Source organism: Schistocerca piceifrons, chromosome 4, assembly GCF_021461385.2.
Source record: "Schistocerca piceifrons isolate TAMUIC-IGC-003096 chromosome 4, iqSchPice1.1, whole genome shotgun sequence".
NCBI classification, from domain to species: Eukaryota; Metazoa; Arthropoda; class Insecta; order Orthoptera; family Acrididae; genus Schistocerca; species Schistocerca piceifrons.
Window position 1 is genome coordinate 39,659,492 of NC_060141.1, and position 20,311 is coordinate 39,679,802.

Below are 20,311 nucleotides of genomic sequence, written 5' to 3' on the forward strand. Positions count from 1 at the left end.
GAGAGAGAGAGGAAATAAGGTAAACAATGCAGCTGAAAGAATGTTAGAAGCACATAAACTCTAACATGATGAATACGACCAAGTTTTTAATCTCATAACTTACCATTGGCACTTGTTCAGATGGATGCTCCAAACAAAATTCGAAGTGCTGTTGCGGTGTAAGTATATCAGTAGGTTGCGGTAATATCTGAGAAGCTTGAGCAGCTGCCTGAACATAGATGTTCGTGCTTGGTGTATACATTGTTTGTTGATGCTGACGTTCACTCATATAATGTCTCCGCAGCTGTCGTCTTTGCCTTTCCTGCTCATGCTGCTGCTGCTGCTGCTGTTGTTGTTGTTGTTGTTGTTGCATGTCCACCTGTTGCTGTTGTTGTTGTTGTTGTTGTTGTTGCTGCTGCTGCTGCTGTTGTGGTTGCTGCTGCTGCTGCTGCTGCTGCTGCTGTTGAGGTTGTTGCTGTTGGTATTGCTGTTGCTGCTGCTGTTCTTGTTGTTGTTGTTGTTGTTGTTGCTGCTGCTGCTGCTGCTCCTGTTGCTGCTGTACATTTTGAGACTGCTGTGCTGTCGAACCATTCTCATAAAGTGTATGCATTCCAAGAACTTCAATGCCACTATCATCATCAGTGTCATCAGCATCACTACCAGATGAGAGCCAATCAAGCTGGAGATCAGGAGCGCTTGGACCGTCATCTGGCTGGCTGTATCCTTGAGAATTTTGTCGACTAGATACTGATGGCCCTGAAAAAAAAAAGAAAAAGAAGGGTGTGAGAAATGAAGGCATTACATGCACATTTCAATGAAATATCAATATTAAAATCCTGTAATTGTTTTCAGATAATGGAAGTAATTACAATGGTATCAAAATCAAATTGTTTACTCCATTCTCAGTAACTGAGAATAACAAAAACATACTTGAGGAAAAGTATTTTTAATTTCTTCCTTCTCTTTTTCAAATCATAACGATTAGCAGAATTATTTGATAATTACAGTGTTCCATTGGTGTGTGAGTAGAGTAAGAACAATGTTGTGATCTAAGGAGATTCAGACACTGATTGCAGAGCTAGGGCAACATTTGTTTGGAGCTGTCTTGCAAAATCACTGTTAATAATGGAGAGACATGAGTAGAGAAACTGCATTTGAGTAAGACTTCTACACATGAGCCTCAACTACCTCTAAAAATAATTTCTAGTGACTATTTTGAATAATAATTCTAAAAGCAAATTCATCAAGACTTGAAATTTATATTTATCTCCATTGAGAACTGATATATTTTAGCAACAAAAAGACACCTGCAAAAAAATGCATCTGAAGCAGAGAGAATTCTTTAGTTTTTCAACTTATGGTAAATGCGTATTCAACTTTGCTATGAATGTTACTGTAGGTATATGTTCCCCTCTGCACCTGTATTCTTTATTCTATTCTTGTAGTTCTAAACTTGTAACACCTGCCTCCCCTCTTCCCTTCAACCAAGAAGTGAAACAATAGTTGTGACAAATTTTCTTTCTTTATACTCCCATTTTTATTACTTAGACTTGGTGTTCTTGTACATTGTGGGTTATTCATACCTTTTTTATTTCCACTCTAGTCTGCATTTTTAATGTCTTATTTCATCTTTGTATTTTTTATTTATTCCTATGTCCTTTACAAACTTCTTATTCACTTTCGATGCACTCTTGTTATCTATCTGTTTTCACTTCAGCACTTGACAGAGATTTTGGATTTGCATTTATTTACTGAACATCTCTGCAATTTACTCCCCTAAAATACAATTAATCTTCATGCACAGAGCATCAAATTTTGTTGCAACAATCACATCAAAATTTAACTTCCATAACCAAGGGCAGCACAGCAAATCTAACAGATAGTGCAGGCACAGCTCGTGTTTTCCAAACTGAGGAAGGCTGACGCATTTAATGACTGGAACAAATTTTGACCGTGGGCTATGCTACAGACCAGAAATCAGTCTGTCACCTCAAACAAGATTCCTTTGGGGGGGATTCAAGTCTGAGCTCAACGTACCACCAACAGTGTGGCGATTAGAGATGTAAAACAAGCACAGATTACAAAACTCGGATGACGAAAGAATGGGGATGGAAACTACCTATGCCCTTTTGAAAAGAACCATCTCGACATTTGCCTGGAACAATTAAGGGAAATCAAGGAAAACCTAAATCCAGATCTCTGGATGAGGATTTGAATCATCTTCCTCCCACACAAGTCCACTGTGCTAACTACAGTGTCACCTTTCTACGTTTTGGGGGAAGGAGGCATAGAATCACACTCTAGCTAAAAGTTTACAAACAGTTTCTCCTTACCATTTCATACTCACTATTAAATAACACCAAAAGCTAACTTCAAGATAAGATCTAATGTACCACATTTATCCATCAATGTCACATTCCCTGATACTTTATTGCAACAAATCATATCAAACACACATTTTGGAGAGATCTTTGATGTACTGTATGTTAGATTCGCTGGATGCCTAATGTTTTCTGGTTTTCAATTCTAAATATGAGGTGTTTAATGGTTTGTGTGTGTTGAATCTTTGGCATTTTCAGTTCAAAACACAAAACAGTTATGTTTCTGTGACATCACGGATCTTATGCTTCGATTGGCTGCCAGAAGCAAACCAAGTAGCCATTATGTTGACTTAAGTGTTTATGAAGCTAGTGTGCCATATTTGTTGGTTTTCATGCTTATCCTTATGAAGACAGATGATTTAAGTGACACATTGCATTAAAGATCTCTCCAAAACATGGCATATTTAGCACGGTTTGTCGTATTCAAGCATCGGAAAATGTGATGTTGGTGGTCAACCATGTAACCACCCATTTTTAAGCACATCATTTAGTAGCAAAATAGGTAATTACAACAAAGGAATTGCTTTTTATTACCTATTAACACACTTTTTGTTATCATAACTCATTTGTTTTTTCTGCACTGGAAAATGGTCTATAAGCATTTCATTAAAATTTGGGTGATGCAATGGCTCTTATTCATGCTCATGTTCCAAATTTTTGCCTAATCCACTGTACACTGGATTCATATTATGCTGTTTTCAAACTCACAGATGCTGCAAGTTATTCGCAAGAAAACGAAATTCACTACAACTCAGGCACACTACAGGTACAAAAACAAACGTGCTAATAATAGTAGTGGGATATTTTTCATGTACTTATTTCCTCTATTCATTTGTGAAACTGTCAGAAGGTGGTGATACTTAGGTTACTGTATTGTAGTGCACTTTATTGAGAAATTTACAAACTTATTTCTACAGCAAACAGAACTGTCAATGCCACAAACATAAAAGTATCTAAAAGATATCAAAACATTAATACTAAACATTGATTAATGATGCAACAAGGTGTAATAAAGATATACAGAGGCAGGAATTTGATAGGTCAACAGGAAGGTTTAAGCCACTCTGTTCATTCCCTTTTGATGTTAGCAATAGAACATGAAAATCAAATGTAAGTCGGTAAGACATTTTTAGGCTGAACGATAAGAGCCTTCGAGAGGTCCATAAAAGCTGTACTCCATCGAAGCCACTCTCCCAAACCTCTACTATAAGGAGCTAATCGGCATGTCAAGTTGCAGCCTTACAATTAGCTGCTACTTTTTTCAAAAAACATAAACTGATACCAATAGTTCCAAAAATATCAACTGTCATCTTTTTGTGGGAAATATTCAAAATGGACTCCGACACTCGAAATTCTGTAATGTATTACAGCTGTTAAGAAATACATTTTGCTATATACAATGCCAGAAAAGAAATTAGTACACCTAGAAAGATGAAGTCCATTTTGATCCAATGACGGCATATGCCAGTTAGGAGATAGTAGATGTAGTGATAACGGTTTCAGTGTCATCGACCAACAGATAGTATAGTGGTATAGCTACCAGAGTACCATCTGTGTCTACTCATTAATAGGGAATACTCACGTTCAGATGGCACAGTGTGGTGCAAACGTGTGAAGCAAGCAGGCAACCAAGCCACGGGGAAACACTTGTGCTTCCTACAGGCAACTGAGCGAGTTTGAAAGGGATCAAAAAGGTGGCTTTATAAGTGGCAGGACAGTTCCTTCGGAGAATTATTACGCAGGTTGGATGTGCTGGATCAGTTGTGCAACAACGCTGCTATCAGAGGTCACATGAACATTCTCACAACTGTAGACAAGGTTCTGGACGCCCGCCAGGACCATTGTATTGTAAGAACGAGCCTAGATGTCTCAACATGAACTGCTGGGAATTGCTTGTTAGCAGTGGGACTATAGGCACGCACACCTTAACTCTTCTTCCACTCACACCACAGCATCGACATGCACGCCTCGACTGGTGCCATCAGGGAATCACTTGTAAGACAGAATGGTACGGCCGTGGTCTTCAGCAATGAAAGCAGCTTCTACCTGCATGCAAGCAATGGTCGTTTGCACGTACGACATAGCGCTCTCTCATAGAGTGCATTCGTCCGAGACACACAGACAGCACCCCAGCCTTCTAGTCTGCAGCATACTAAGCTATAGCTCTTATTCACTTATAGTGTTTCTGGAGGGGACACTACCCAGCTCTTGGTACATGCAGAATGTTGTTAGATCCATAATTTTTTTTTTTTTTGTCGCACTTTCAACAGGAAGGTGATGTGTTGTTCCAGCAGGATAATACTTGCCTACACACTGCCCATGAAACGTAACACGCTCTATAAGATGTGCAGCATCTTTACCACCAGCACCATTTCCGGACTTGTCTCTGATCAAGCACACGTGTCATGTGACGGGATGAGAAGTGACTCACGCGACGCGTCAACCGACAACTCTTTCCGAATTACATGAACAGGTCAAGCAGGTGTGGAATAATGTATCCCAGGACAGTATCCACCATCTGTATGATCAACTGGATGCTAGAGTCAATGCCTGCATTGCTGCCTGTGGAGAGTACACCATGTACTTGGCACGGGTCAATATGTGGTATCTCAGAACTGCTTGTGCTATCAATCTGTAAATGTAATCATTCCCTGTATTCCATATGCACTCTTGCAACAATACATCTTGAGTGAATTGGAAACCTCTAAAAGGGTGTACTTTTTTTCCGGCAGAGTATTTTGTGGCAGCCGTGTGTCGGAGCCTTTAACTATGAGCGGCGCCTAGGTGAGGGTATACAGGGTGATTCATGAAGATATGCAAATATTTTAATATGTTATTCTACAAGCAAAACTAAAGAAAAAGTTCATATAAGTTGCGGAGTTACGACTACTAAAAGATTTTGCCTGAAATTTAGCAACTTCACTAGCATGAAGCTATCGCAAAACTGTATGAGGTTAAAGTAAAACACAATTTCCACTTATTTTCTTGTTATTGGTCGGGTGAATCTAATAAACAAGGCCCAGACATGCTGCAGTAGTTTTCCAGAACATCCAGAGAAGCAAAGATTATTATACAAGTAAATCTATTTACTTTCCATTAAGAATGTAGAAACGTTTATGTCATTGTTCGGAACCGTTAGTGAGTTGTTTCAGTCATTTCCTAACCTTGAAACGAGTTAGCTTTCTATATTGTTCAGTGAAAGAACACAATAACAACAGTGTCTTAAAGTGAAACAACATAGTAACTGTTGTACGTAGTTAGTAGATTACTTATGAAACAGGGATGTCTTTCACATTTACAACGGAGGAATACGCTGATATGGTATTTATTTTTGGCAAATGTGATGGTAATTCTATGGCTGCAGCTAACGAATATCACGTACAATATCCAACTGGGAGGATTCCAAATGCACAAACCATTAGTGGAGTATTTCAAATGTTACAGGAGACAGGTTCTCTACCTAGCATTCATAATCAGTATGAGCGCTCGATACGTGAAGACTATGAGGGGAATATTATGGATGCTGTGAAACGTAGCCCAGGTACCAGTACACAATATATATCTCAATGATATGGCATTTCACAATCTAAGGTATGGCATACACTGAAGTACAATAACCTGTAACCTTCCCATAAACAAAAATTTCATCATTTACATCCAGGATATCCTGCCCTTCACATGGAGTTATGCAACTTGTTAAATACTAATTGGCGGTTACACAAATACATTTTATTTACTGATGAGGCACAGTTTACTTGAGATGGTATAAACAATTTACATAATGAGCACGTATGGTCTGAAGCAAATCCACATGCAACAGTGCAACACAATTTCCGGCAGTGATTTGGCATAAATGTTTGGTGTGGCATAATCAACACACACTTTATTGGAAAATTCATTTTCCATGGATGTTTAACTGGCGAGATGTACTTACAATTCCTTCAAGAAGAAATGCCCTGCTTGCTCACAGGTGTTCCACTTTCTACGTGATTACAAATGTAAAAAAATGATTGTATAGCATGTTCGCTGGAAGGCCCCATTCGAGGGAGTTCGGCCGCCGTATTGCAAGTACCTTTTAGTTGATGCCACTTCAGCGACTTGCGAGTCAATGATAATGAAGGACACACAACACCCAGTCCCCTACTGGGAACTGAACCAGGGGCCCCTGCGTAGTAGGTGGTAATGCTACGGAGGTGGACACTGCAAATATATTTTCAACATGATGACGCATCTCCACATTTCACTAAAGCCGTTGATTCACATTTAAATAAACATTTTCCTCATAAATGGATTGGTCGTGGTGCTACACATCTGTGGCCACTCAGATCACACGATTTAGCACCAATGGATTTTTGTGTACGGGGATGGACAAAAGACATAGTTTACGAGGACAAAGTCAATACACGTGAGGCATTACTTGCTCGCATTATGAATGCAGTAGACAAAATTAAGAACAATCCTCTGAAACTGAAACGAGCAACAAAACCTGCTCATACACATGCAGTTAAATGCAATGAACTCAATGGAGATATTTTTGAATATTTATTATGAATGTATTGTGAAATTGTATGTACACTGTACAACTTCCTTAACACTGAGCTTTGTTTTTTCTGGTTTAACATGAATTCACGTGTGCAGTGGTATTAATAAAAGCAGATATCTCCCACATTCATATAGATTTCAGTTAACATTATTACCATCATTTTTCCAATATCAAATTCTCTACAATTTCTGTTGAAAACTTTGTACAACTGTCTGGAATTGAAAAAACAATTTGGACCTAGTAGTTAATAAATTAAAATTTTTATGAAATTACGCATTTGCTTCTCTGGATCAAAAACTACTACAAATACATGCCTGGGACATGTTTTATTAGATTCACCAGATCAATAACAACGAAATAAATGAAAATTGTGCTTTACTTTAACCTCGTACAGTTTTGCCATGGCTTCATATTAGCCAACTGCTAAATTTCAGACAAAATCTTTTATTAGCCACAACTCCGTAACTAAACATTTGCGGACCTATGTTTATATGAACTTTTTTCTTTAGTTTTACTTGTAGAATAACATATTACAATATTTGTGTATTTTCGTGAATCATCCCGTATAAAGAAGAAATAATTTCCCATGTGTTTGCAATAATTCAGAACAAGCGCACAATAACCAACCCTATCAAAAGATATTATTCTAGTAACCTTCATAATGTACTTTACATATAGCACATGTGTTTCTACAGACAGACAGTTTTGCCATGGCTTCATATTAGCCAACTGCTAAATTTCAGACAAAATCTTTTATTAGCCACAACTCCGTAACTAAACATTTGCGGAATATGTTTATATGAACTTTTTTCTTTAGTTTTACTTGCAGAATAACATATTACAATATTTGTGTATTTTCGTGAATCATCCCGTATAAAGAAGAAATAATTTCCCATGTGTTTGCAATAATTCAGAACAAGCGCACAATAACCAACCCTATCAAAAGATATTATTCTAGTAACCTTCATAATGCACTTTACATATAGCACATGTGTTTCTACAGACAGACAATCAGTATCAAAAAGTACAAGTAATGGGGCCAAAGAGCATGTCACCTATTCAAAACTACCATGTGTAGTTTGCAACATGTACCAATGCCTGAAAATTTCTAATGATGCCATGTTGTTGTCGTAGTAGTTGTTGTGGTTTTCAGTCCTCCACACTGCCCTCCAATACTAAATTGATGATCCCTTGATGCCTCAGAATATGTCCTATCAAAAGATCCCTTCCTCTAGTCAAGTTGTGCCACAAATTTCTCTTCTCCCCAATTCTATTCAATACCTCCTCATTAGTTATGTGATCTACCCATCTAATCTTCAGCATTCTTCTGTAGCACCACATTTCGAAAGCTTCTATTCTCCTCTTGTCTAAACTATTTATCGTCCATGTTTCACGTCCATACATGGCTACACTCCATACAAATACTTTCAGAAACGACTTCCTGACACTTAAATCTATAGTCGATGTTCACAAATTTCTCTTCTTCAGAAATGCTTTCCTTGCCATTGCCAGTCTACATTTTATATCCTCTCTACTTCAACCATCATCAGTTGTTTTGCTTCCCAACTAGCAACACTCATCTTCTACTTTAACTATCTCATTTCATAATCTAATTCCCTCAGCATCACCTGATTTAATTCAACTATATTTCATTACCCTCGTTTCACTTTTCTTGATGTTCATCTTATATCCTCCTTTCAAGACACTGCCCATTCCGTTCAACTGCTCTTCCAAGTCCTTTGCTGTCTCTGACAGAATTACAATGTCATCGGCGAACCTCAAAGTTTTTATTTCTTCTCCATGGATTTTAATACCTACTCCGAATTTTTTTTTTTGTTTCCTTTACTACTTGCTCAATATACAGATTGAATAACATCGGGGATAGGTTACAACCCTGTCTCACTCCCTTCCCAACCTCTGCTTCCCTTTCATGCCCATTGACTCTTATAACTGCCATCTGGCTTCTGTACAAATTGTAAATAGCCTTTCGCTCCTTGTATTTTACCCGTGCCATCTTCAGAATTTGAAAGAGAGTATTCCAGTCAACATTGTCAAAAGCTTTCTCTAAGTCTACAAATGCTAGAAATGTAGGTTTGCCTTTCCTTAATCTAGCTTCTAAGATAAGTCCTAGCTTCTAAGATAAGTCGTAGGGTCAGTACTGCCTCACCTGCTCCGACATTTCTACGGAATCAAAACTGGTCTTCCCCGAGGTCAGCTTCTACCGGTTTTTCCATTCATCTGTGAAGAATTTGTGTTAGTATTTTGTAGCCGCGACTTATTAAACTGATTGTTTGGTAGGTTTCACATCTGTCAACACCTGTTTCCTTTGGGATTGGAATCATTATATTCTTCTTGAAGTTTGAGGGTATTTTGCCTGTCTCATACATCCTGCTCACCAGATGCTAGAGTGTTGTCAGGGCTGGCTCTCCCGAGCCTATCAGTAATTCTAATGGAATGTTGTCTTCTCCTGGGGCCTTTTTTCGACTTCGGTCTTTTAGTGCTCTGTCAAACTCTTCATGCATTATCATATCTCCCATTTCATCTTCATCTACATCCTCTTCCATTTTCATAATGCTGCCTTCAAGTATATCGCCATCACACAGACCCTCTGTATACTCGTTCCACCTTTCTGCTTTCCCTTCTTTGCTTGGGACTGGTTTTCCATCTGAGCCCTTGATATTCATACAGGTGGTTCTCTCTTCTCCAAAGGTCTCTCTAATTCCTGTAGGTAGTATCTATCCTACCTCTAGTGATATATGCCTCTACATCCTTACATTTGTCCTCCAGGTATCCCTGCTTAGCCATTTTGCACTTCCTGTCGATCTCATTTCTGAGACGTTTGTATTCCTGTTTGCCTGCTTCATTACTGCACTTTTATATTTTTTCCTTTCATCAATTAAATTCAGAATCTCTTCTGTTAGCCAATGATTTCTACTAGTCCTCGTCTTTTTACCTACTTGATCCTCAGCTGCCTTCACTATTTCATCTCTCAAAGCTACCCATTCTTCTACTACAGTATTTGTTTCCCCCATTCTTGTCAATCTTACCCTAATGCTCTCTCTGAATATCTCTACAACCTCTGGTTCTTTCATATCCAGGTTCCATCTCCTTAAATTCCCACCTTTTTACAGTTTCTTCAGTTTTAATCTACAATTCATAACCAGTAAATTGTGGTGCCCCTGGAAATGTCTTACAATTTAAAACCTGGCTCCTAAATCTCTGTATTACCATTATATAATCTATCTGAAACCTTCTAGTGTCTCCAGGCCTCTTCCGTGTGTACAACTTTCTTTCACGATTCTCAAACCAAGTGTTAGCTATGATTAAGTTATGCTCTGTGCATAATTCTACGATGATGATATTATATTGGTTTTGAATGAATCACTTACAAGTAGCTGTTTACAGATTCTATTACAGATGGATGCAGGTTCATCAATGAAAAGTATTACTGTAACATAAGTGTTCACTGTGAGTGAATTTTTATAGTCCTTACTGAGATCAGCACCTGGAAGCATTTATAGCAAAGACTTCAAGGCAGGAAATCAATCTTCAATAGTGGTTCACTACTGCAGCATTTGCTATTGTACAGTTGAAAAAAGTATACTTACACATGCTACACTTGTGAAAATGTTGCATCTCATCAACAAGGTCATCAAACACATCTACATTGGTATTCCATTGTAACGTTCTAATCATATTCTACAATTACCAGAGGTACGGTCTGTCTAAAATGTATTTCAACAGCAGCAAGACAGTCAGCTTTTATACACATTAACTTTTTCCCCCCTCAGAAACAGGAATTTCTTCTGCAGGTATCCTAGAGAACAAAGCTTGTCACATCATTCTTTTTACAATGCCACAATCTTGGGGCAATTGTTTCAGCTATAGCACTTTGGGTGCTAAGAATTTCTCTATACATATTGCAGCTAAAGACAGTTCTGTAGCCTACGAACATGAAGACCAAGTGTACAGCAACAGTGAGCCCCAGTACATAAGATTCCTTGACAGAGCATTGAAGTAAGGGGAGGGACAAGAGAAAAATTGTAAATATGTGATAAAACAAACAAACAATTCAGTTTTGGAAATTTTCTGAAACATGTCCCTAGGAGGATAACATGTTAAAGATGTAGAAATAACATGCAATTCTGTGATTGTTCTAATGATTGTAACATTCTAATTTACTAAGAAACACAACTGACAATTCGTTACAAATTGTTAAATGTGGATTGGTGGATTGGTCACTAACACTTTTTTCCATTGCAGGATCTGCCACAGAAAACCGTACTTTAAGATGACATGACAAGTAAAAGGAATCAAAGTGCAAGGTGTAAAATGACTAAAGCATATATGTTATAAGACACTAATGGTATGTTACGTTAAAGATGATTCACTGCGAAACAGTGTGTATTTCAGAAGTGACAATTCATGTGACATTAAAACAAAAGCAAGCAACCAGCCATCCTGCTCCCGGTGGTCAAGGAACACATGAACAACCTAATAAAACTAAAAAACACGAACAGGCAACTATCTTCCCTTCCAAGGTATCATTTATACTACAGTCAGAAGTACATGTACAGAACGTATTTACAAACTGACCTGAATATCTCACGTACTATACGACAATATTATGAAAAGGACAGAAATTTCAGAATTTCTGAATTACACATATGGAAACTCTCCCTACAACATATCCTTCACTCCTGTAACCTCCCATGGCCTCAACCTTCACTAGCTCTGTTCACACTCCACCTACCTATTCTGACCCGTGGTCACGCACAGAATATCCGATAAGAATGCCTTTTTCTGCCCTAGTGAATAATTTAGCATGACGTCTTTGTTTGGGTACGCAAATGAAAACTTCACATTGTATCACACATAAATGTCGCACACTAGGTTTTTTAAGGAATGTGCAAATATGTATCTGCTTGCATTATAAATGATACTCATTAAATATGTATCGCCTCGCAAACTTGGAATGTCAACAGGTCCCGTGAGATTACTATGAACAAGTAATAAATGGGTAGTTCATTCCTTCTATACTGTTCTTAGAAACAGTCTTCGCGTCAATTTACCATATGTGTACTGTGAGCTGCCACCTCTTCCAATGATTTTTCAGAGTACAATGAGTATCTGGCTGCTGCCACCACTAGCACCACCGCATCTGGACCTGCCACAGCAGACTCCTATGCCACCACTCCTGTCACTGCATTGGAGTCAGGTCGATCAGCTGCAGAGATACTTTCTTCTCCGACACCACTGGTAGGTTCCAAAAATGGTCCTACAACTGTCGGCACTCTCAACACCACCACTGTGTTCCCATGTCACTTCCTCCTCTGATACTGCTCTCGATCAAGCTGTTGTTCCCATTCCCTGTCCTTGTCCTCTGGCATTCAGTCACGCAGTCGTGGAAGTTCCGACACAAATAGCCCTGGACCACTACGGCTCTCTCACCCGTCGTTGCCTCCCAGCTGCCAGATTACCTTGCTCCACGACGACTTTGCCTATTTGTGGCTTTCAGGTCCCTTATCAGCAGCTGTTTCTGTCAGCCACATCGAATGCCTCCCCAGTCAGCTTGAATCGTCTCATCAAGGGCAGTTGCCATCAATGGAGCACCATCCTCTCGTCCGCCGCCACTGGCTCACTGGTACCTCCTTCTGGCAGCAACTGCTTCACCATCGAGCCAGTTTTGCCGCCTTTTTAAAAGGTGGAGGAGTACTGTATCCCCTGGAATCCACCATTAAGCAACACAGACATGTACTGCTGTCTGTGCCAGTGACCGGCAACACTACCACAGAAGATGCTGAACAAACAGTAGCGCACCATGTTTGTTGTCAACTGCATCTCCTGCAGCTGCCACAGTACCAAGCGGTGCCAGCTTTGCTACTATAGTTCAATTCTTTTATCTTGGCGGTTCGCAATGCCCGGCCAGACGCGGGAGATTGCTGCGTTGCCAGTTGTACGTGCCAAGAGAAGCAGTGCCATAGTATATAGTTTGCAAACTTACGTTTAGGGGGGAGCGCGCAGTTTATGAAATAAAGCCACCACGGCCATATTAACCCTTTTGCTGCTACAGAGACGTGCTCCCCGCATTCCGTGATGTGCGCGATTTTGTCATCATTGCACTGCTCGCCTGTGCAGACACATGGTGTTTCGACTGCTTTGACACACTTTATCATTCGATTTCATAAAAACTATTTGGCCCAAAAATTTTATTTTTACACATCTTCTTCACTGATAAACCCCCCCCCCCCCCCCCCCCCCCCCCGTCCCCCTAGAGGACTTAATTTTGTTTCGAAGTTCAACACAGTTATTGTGCAGCATTAGATGTAGTAAACCATTGCACGAAATTTTGAAGAGTTTGCAGAGGTAAAAGTCCATAGCGTATACTTTCCGTACGGTCGATTTTAGTTTCCACTAGAAATTTCAAAAAATTACATTCAAACGAATAAAATTTATGAAGTAATATACTTTGATATTGTTTTTAAATAAAGAAAGTATTAAGCATCCAACAAGGTTTGAACTCATAACCTTCCGCTTAGCAGCCATACACTTTAACCATTACGCTAACGCAGCTCGTCATGCAATGCATCTCCCAGAGGACTTTAACATATCACGCAAAATACCGACAAACACTGTTGGTATGACTATGAATTACTCACATTTCGTCGAAGTACAATAGGAAATAACAATTACCGCTGTTCTTTATTGCGAAAAAACGGTAAGTGAGAATGATACAAACACCTTTCCTTGCTATCGCCTGAATTAGGAGGCTTATTGCTTGTTTGGTTTAATTAATTAATAGAATATGAAGCAATTGGTATAAAGAATGCTTCTTCCAAACTTTCTATAAAATAAAGTGTGCTATCAAGACACTGCTTTCGTTAAATTACTTTATTTATGACTGAAAGTTTCTAAAACTGAAGACACTCGTCTGTGCTCTGCACTGCAGTCGAGCTCTGGCAACGTCGTTTTCTGTTCATTGGCTGACTGTGTTTTGTGACGTCAGATGCGCAGAACAAACCTAAACTCGGCCGCCGTCATAAATGACACGCACTTTAGAGGGATCGCAATTAGTGCTGCCATCGCAGGCACGAATTCTTCTTCTGCAGATAATGTGCCCTTCAATTGCCACAGCAGTATTCTTCCACTGAGCTGCTATAAAGGATGCTGCCCGGCTGACCAGGGACAGTTCACACACGGAGTGATGCTGCGGGCCAAACGGTGGTCCCTTCACTGCAGTGCAGTCCTTCACTTGGAGTCACTTCCACATCTTGCCTGAGTTGTACACACAAGCCCCTGGCATCCTGGTTCCGAGCCGTGACCAAGTCTTCACTCTGTGTGTGTGTGAATTCTCCATACAAGCCAACAGTGCCTATGCTCTGAGCCATGTCCCGTCTGAGTTTCTCCGTGCTGGACCCAATGTCGGCCTCACCTCTGGGCCATTAGTGTGGAACTCGTCATTGTTATCAGAGCACGGCAGCCATGTCTGCAGCCTGTCCAACAGAGCCTCTCTCTCCTCACCCTCCACAGCGGCCACATTCTCTCTGACCAGCTACGAACTTCTGCCTCACAGGGACCCCTCTCCTGGACCACCCTCGAGGCCTACCAATCTCCATCGATAACAGCCACACTGACACTGCCTGTCAGGAAACTCAGAGCTAAGTCAGTGACTATCGGTAGACTGGAACCAGCTAGTGTATACAAACAACGGGCTTTTTTTTTTTTAATTTCATTTTTGAAACTAAATGAAATTCATTTATTCTTGCTACCTGGGGCACATTAATTGATGTGGCTCTTTCAACCACGATACAAAATCAGCCAAACAGTCTAATCAAAAGGGTTCATTTCACGTTTTTCACATTCTAATTCCAAGACTGTTTCCTTTTTTATCATGTTGTTGACTGTACTCTTGCTGATAAGCATCATACGATGATGGCAAAGTCTAGAGATTTTGTGATCGTTATTTCTCATTACACTTAATACTCGGTTGTCTGGACATGGCTTTGTATTTATGTTATCTAAATTATCTTCCTGTTGAGTTCTAATGAGCAGTCTTTCAGATTCATCATAGATCTTGCAACCTTCTTTATTGAAAAGAACTTCTCTATAGTTTTCAGTGAGCTACCTCGCAGACAAGATTGCATGGTCATTCTCAGTCAAAAGTAGTGTATTTTTAACTACACATTCTCCAGACAAACCTACATCATTAATTATCTTCCCCCTCAGTGTACCTTTCCCCATGGTTTCTATTTTCTGCCTTCAGCTTCAGCTAAAATATTTATATCAAGAGCCGAAAAGTAATTTTCATTTGGGATCGTGTGATGAGTTGCGCAGGAATCCAGCCTCTAGATTGCACTGTGCCAGAAGAAGTGCTCAAACTAACAGCACCTCGTTTCTTTTGCTCTTTCTTAATTTTCCCCGCTAACACTTGGTTTAAGAATCATGAAAGAAGGTTGTATACATGGAAGAACCCTGGAGATACTAAAAGGTATCAGATAGATTACATAATGGTAAGACAGAGATTTAGGAACCAGGTTTCAAATTGTAAGACATTTCCAGGGGCAGATGTGGCTTCTGACCACAATCTATTGGTTATGAACTGTAGATTAAAACTGAAGAAACTGCAAAAACGTGGGAATTTAAGGAGATGGGACCTGGATAAACTGAAAGAACCAGAGGTTGTACAGAGTTTCAGGGAGAGCATAAGGGAACAATTGACAGGAATGGGGGAAAGAAATACAGTAGAAGAAGAATGGGTAGCTTTGAGGAGGAAATAGTGAAGGCAGCAGAGGATCAAACAGGTAAAAAGACGAGGGCTAGTAGAAACCCTTGGGTACCAGAAGAAATATTGAATTTAATTGATGAAAGGAGGAAATACAAAAATGCAGTAAATGAAGCAGGCAAAAAGGAATACAAATGTCTCAAAAATGATATCGACAGGAAGTGCAAATGGCTTAGCAGGGATGGCTAGTGGACAAATGTAAGGATGTAGAGGCTTATCTCACTAGGGGTAAGATAGATACTGCCTACAAGAAAATTAAAGAGACCTTTGGAGAAAAGAGAGCAACTTGTATGAATATCAAGAGCTCAGTTCTAAGCAAAGAACGGAAAGCAGTAAGGTGGAAGGAGTATATAGAGGGTCTATACAAGGGCGATGTACTTGAGGACAATATTATGGAAATGGAAGAGGATGTAGATGAAGATGAAATGGGAGATACGATACTGCGTGAAGAGTTTAACAGAGCAGTGAAAGACCTGAGACGAAACAAGGCCCCCGGAGTAGACAACATTCCATTAGAACTACTGACAGCCCTGGCAGAGCCAGTCCTGACAAAACTCTACCATCTGGTGAGCAAGATGTACGAGACAGGCGAAATACCCTCACACTTCAAGAAGAATATAATAATTCCAATCCCAAAGAAAGCAGGTGTTGACAGATGTGAAAATTACCGAACTATCAGTTTAATAAGTCACAGCTGCAAAATACTAATGTGAATTCTTTACACACGAATGGAAAAACTGGTAGAAGAAGACCTCGGGGATGATCAGTTTGGATTCCGTAGAAATGTTGGAACACGTGAGGCAATACTGACACTACGACTTATCTTACAAGAAAGATTATGGAAAGGCAAACCTACATTTCTAGCATTTGTAGACTTAGAGAAAGCTTTTGACAATGTTGACTGGAATACTCTCTTTCAAATTCTGAAGGTGGCAGGGGTAAAATATAGGGAGCGAAAGGCTATTTACAATTTGTACAGAAATCAGATGGCAATTATAAGAGTCGAGGGGTATGAAAGGGAAGCAGTGGTTGGGAAGGGAGTGAGACAGGGTTGTAGCCTCTCCCCGATGTTATTCAATCTGTATATTGAGCAAGCAATAAAGGAAACAAAAGATAAGCTCGGAGTAGGTATTAAAATCCATGGAGAAGAAATAAAAATTTTGAGGTTCGGCGATGACATTGTAATTCTGTCAGAGACAGCAAAGGACTTGGAAGAGCAGTTGAACGGAATGGACAGTGTCTTGAAAGGAGGATATAAGATGAACATCAACAAAAGCAAAACGAGGATAATGGAATGTAGTCAAATTAAGTCGGGTGATGTTGAGGGTATTAGATTAGGAAATGAGACACTTAAAGTAGTAAAGGAGTTTTGCTATTTGGGGAGCAAAATAAGTGATGATGGTCGAAGTAGAGAGGATATAAAATGTAGACTGGCAATGGCAAGGAAAGCGTTTCTGAAGAAGAGAAATTTGTTAACATCGAATATAGACTTAAATGTCAGGAAGTCGTTTTTGAAAGTATCTGTATGGAGTGTAGCCATGTATGGAAGTGAAACGCGGACGATAAATAGTTTAGACAAGAGGAGAATAGAAGCTTTCGAAATGTGGTGCTACAGAAGAATGCTGAAGATCAGATGGGTAGATCACATAACCAATGAGGAGGTATTGAATAGAATCGGGAAGAAGAGGAGCTTGTGGCACAACTTGACTAGAAGAAGGGATCGGTTGGTAGGACATGTTCTGAGACATCGAGGGATCACCAATTTAGTATTGGAGGGCAGTGTGGAGGGTAAAAATCGTATAGGGAGACCAAGAAATGAATACACTAAGCAGATTCAGAAGGATGTAGGCTGCAGTAGGCACTGGGAGATGAAGAAGCTTACACAGGATAGAGTAGCATGGAGAGCTGCATCAAACCAGTCTCAGGACTGAAGACCACAATAACAACAACATAATTTTCCCCTTTTCAGGGCAACTTCTGGATATGGGACCAACTTTGCGAAATTGCAGCTAACAAAGAACCTTTTTGTGTTGCTTTTTTCTTCATTTGTTTCTGTCCTCTGTCATGTTGTTCCATAAGTGACTTTTTTGGTACCTTTGACAACCAGTATTAGGTTTGAAGGACATTGTAGAATGTTATTTTCACTATATTTGTGATATATATCATCTTCAGCAAGCAGATGCCTATTAATTGTAGTATGTTTAAAATCATTGTCTGACAAATTGCACAAAGCTGTAACTACTGCATCACATTCATCTGGAAGTCCACACAGAATAGTCAGATTTGTATCTTCAATTTTGTCACTCATATTCACAAGATTTTATAGTTTTGTTTATCAATCATAGATAATTTTCCATATATTCACAATTCTTCATTTTTAGGTAACATAATTTCCATCACAATTACAGTGTGTGGAATTTGCTATCCTTCGAGGTGTAAAATTTTTGGAGTTCATTCCATATTGTTATTGGATTAGTCAAGTTTCGTATACGCATTTTCTGCTCATTGCACATGGACGCATATGCATTTTCTGCTCATTTCAAATGGAAAGTAAAATTTTTGCCAGTGCCTTACTTTGATGTGCTATACGATGCATCTCTATTAAGAGTCGTCAGGCGCATTATCTCCTATGTTTTGGAAGATATCTGCAATTTAATTTTTGTAGTATGTAGCTGGAGTCAATCAGACAAACACTGCTTGTCACGTCTGACATGTGACACCCAGTGCTGATGGAAAGCATAAGTTTGTTTCCCACTGAAAACATAATGGTTTTTAAAGTAGTATTTTGTGAGTCCGTTTGATGAGCAGTCCCAAATCAAGCTAATGTGATACTCCTTTTACCAATATGTATTAACAACGAGCTGCGTACTTGAAGACTCAGGCAAGAAATGTGAAAAGTGAGAAACCAGGCCAGAGGTGTGCCCAGCGCAGTCTGAGTCCAATGTCTGTATGTGGGACCAACACAATTTGTACACGTAATAATCATGCCAGGTGGAACCTCACACCAGTGTTGTCACGGAGCAGCCATTTATCTTTGTGGCACGCATACTTTATTGAGTCCTGTTAAACAAGTGGTCAAGAGCTCCTTTATTTATTGTGTTTTTATAACATGACTGGATTATCTTTGACACTGTATTAAAAAAAGAATCAAAGTTGGTTCTGTTAAAAAAGAAGTTTAGGTTTCTCTGCTTTGATGGTGTACACAGTTTTTTTTTTTCCTATCATTAAATATTAATGTGTGTGATCTGACATTTTTAGTCCACTCCATCAATGGATATGGGCCCAGGATTGCTAAAAAAAAATTAGAAGAGCACATTAGTGTCCATTAGCCTATCTACAATTCTCACTTGTGTCAAAGATGAAACATTTGCCTATACCAACTGAGCTTTTAACAGAGAAAGTCAGTAACATTGCATAAGTGATGTTGAGATATTAAATACGGACTTGATAGCCATTTTCCATTTTTTAAAGACAATAGGTCAACTTTAAGGAAATTTTAGACATTTTTCAAATGAATCATGCTAGCCTTTGCATGATAAGTATTTATCTGAATTTTCATCAATGTTGCTTTTGTGGGCTAAACCAGTATCTACCATTGCAGAGTGAGGGGGCAGGCAACATGAAACCTATCCAGGTAGGTGAAATGATTGTTTAAAAGATAGTGGGAAACAAAACCCACCCCACCACAAACAGAATGGATCTTTGAAACCCAACTGTTCCAACTACATCACATTTAGGGACCAGTACGGTTATCCGATGTGTAGCAATGAAATGAAGACCAAATTACAGAAGTAAGATCAGTACATTCGTTTATTATGATAGATAGAGAGCAGGGAGGAAATCCAAATGTATGCTTTACTGTACAAGATTAGTATGCTTTATTGTTAACAAGAAGTTCAAGAACAATAATACAGATATCAAAGTAATCCCATCAGAATAATGAGATTTGTTTAAAAAAGTAGGTGATACATACAAAGTTTCGTAGCACCTCTACCAGGTTAAGAATAAAATTTGTCAGAGAGTGTGGTGGAACATTGCATTAGCCACAGGTGATCAGCGAGCACACCACGTCAACATCTGAGTGTGAAATTATTGCAAGACAGGATAGCTTTGCTCCGAGTAACTGACCAGAGCAACAGTAATTAATGGTGGAGGAAAGGCGAATGTCTCCATCATTGGGGTCCACTCTAGCAGCAGCTGCACTCCAGCCAGGAGGCAGCAGGTCACACCCCAGGCACAGCAGCTGCCTACTGAGAATGCGGTGGTTGGGTCTCTTGCCACACGTCTCAGCCATCTGGATGCAGCCATTCACCAAACAGGGGAGACCTCTGCAAGATTCCAGTACGCACCACTGACATCAGTGCTGTGGTTCACACAATAGAGCCGCTGGCCTGGTGCCAAGTGCAGACGTCAGCAAAGCAGGGTGCCAGTACACTTTGCAGTCAGCTGGGCGGACACTGGCTGGCAGCTGACCAACTCCTGTGGGGCAGGGGTGTGACTGGCTGCAGAATCAATGTGTCAATTGGAAATAAAAGTGTTAATTTTGATAGCTACTTTTTCCTGGGACTCATCAGCCTGCCATCTGACATCACCCCGATGCCACTTGGCCTTCTGTCACCCACGGAG

General features: G+C 39.7%; 1 protein-coding gene across 1 annotated transcript in view; it reads right to left on the bottom strand.

The window, feature by feature from the left end:
* Positions 1-20,311, bottom strand: part of LOC124795578 — a 308,534-nt gene that overhangs the window by 168,048 nt on the left and 120,175 nt on the right. Inside the window, exon 4 of the mRNA XM_047259649.1 lies at positions 420-735. Coding sequence (XP_047115605.1) covers positions 420-735 — 316 coding nt within the window. The remainder of the gene's footprint in view (positions 1-419; positions 736-20,311) is intronic.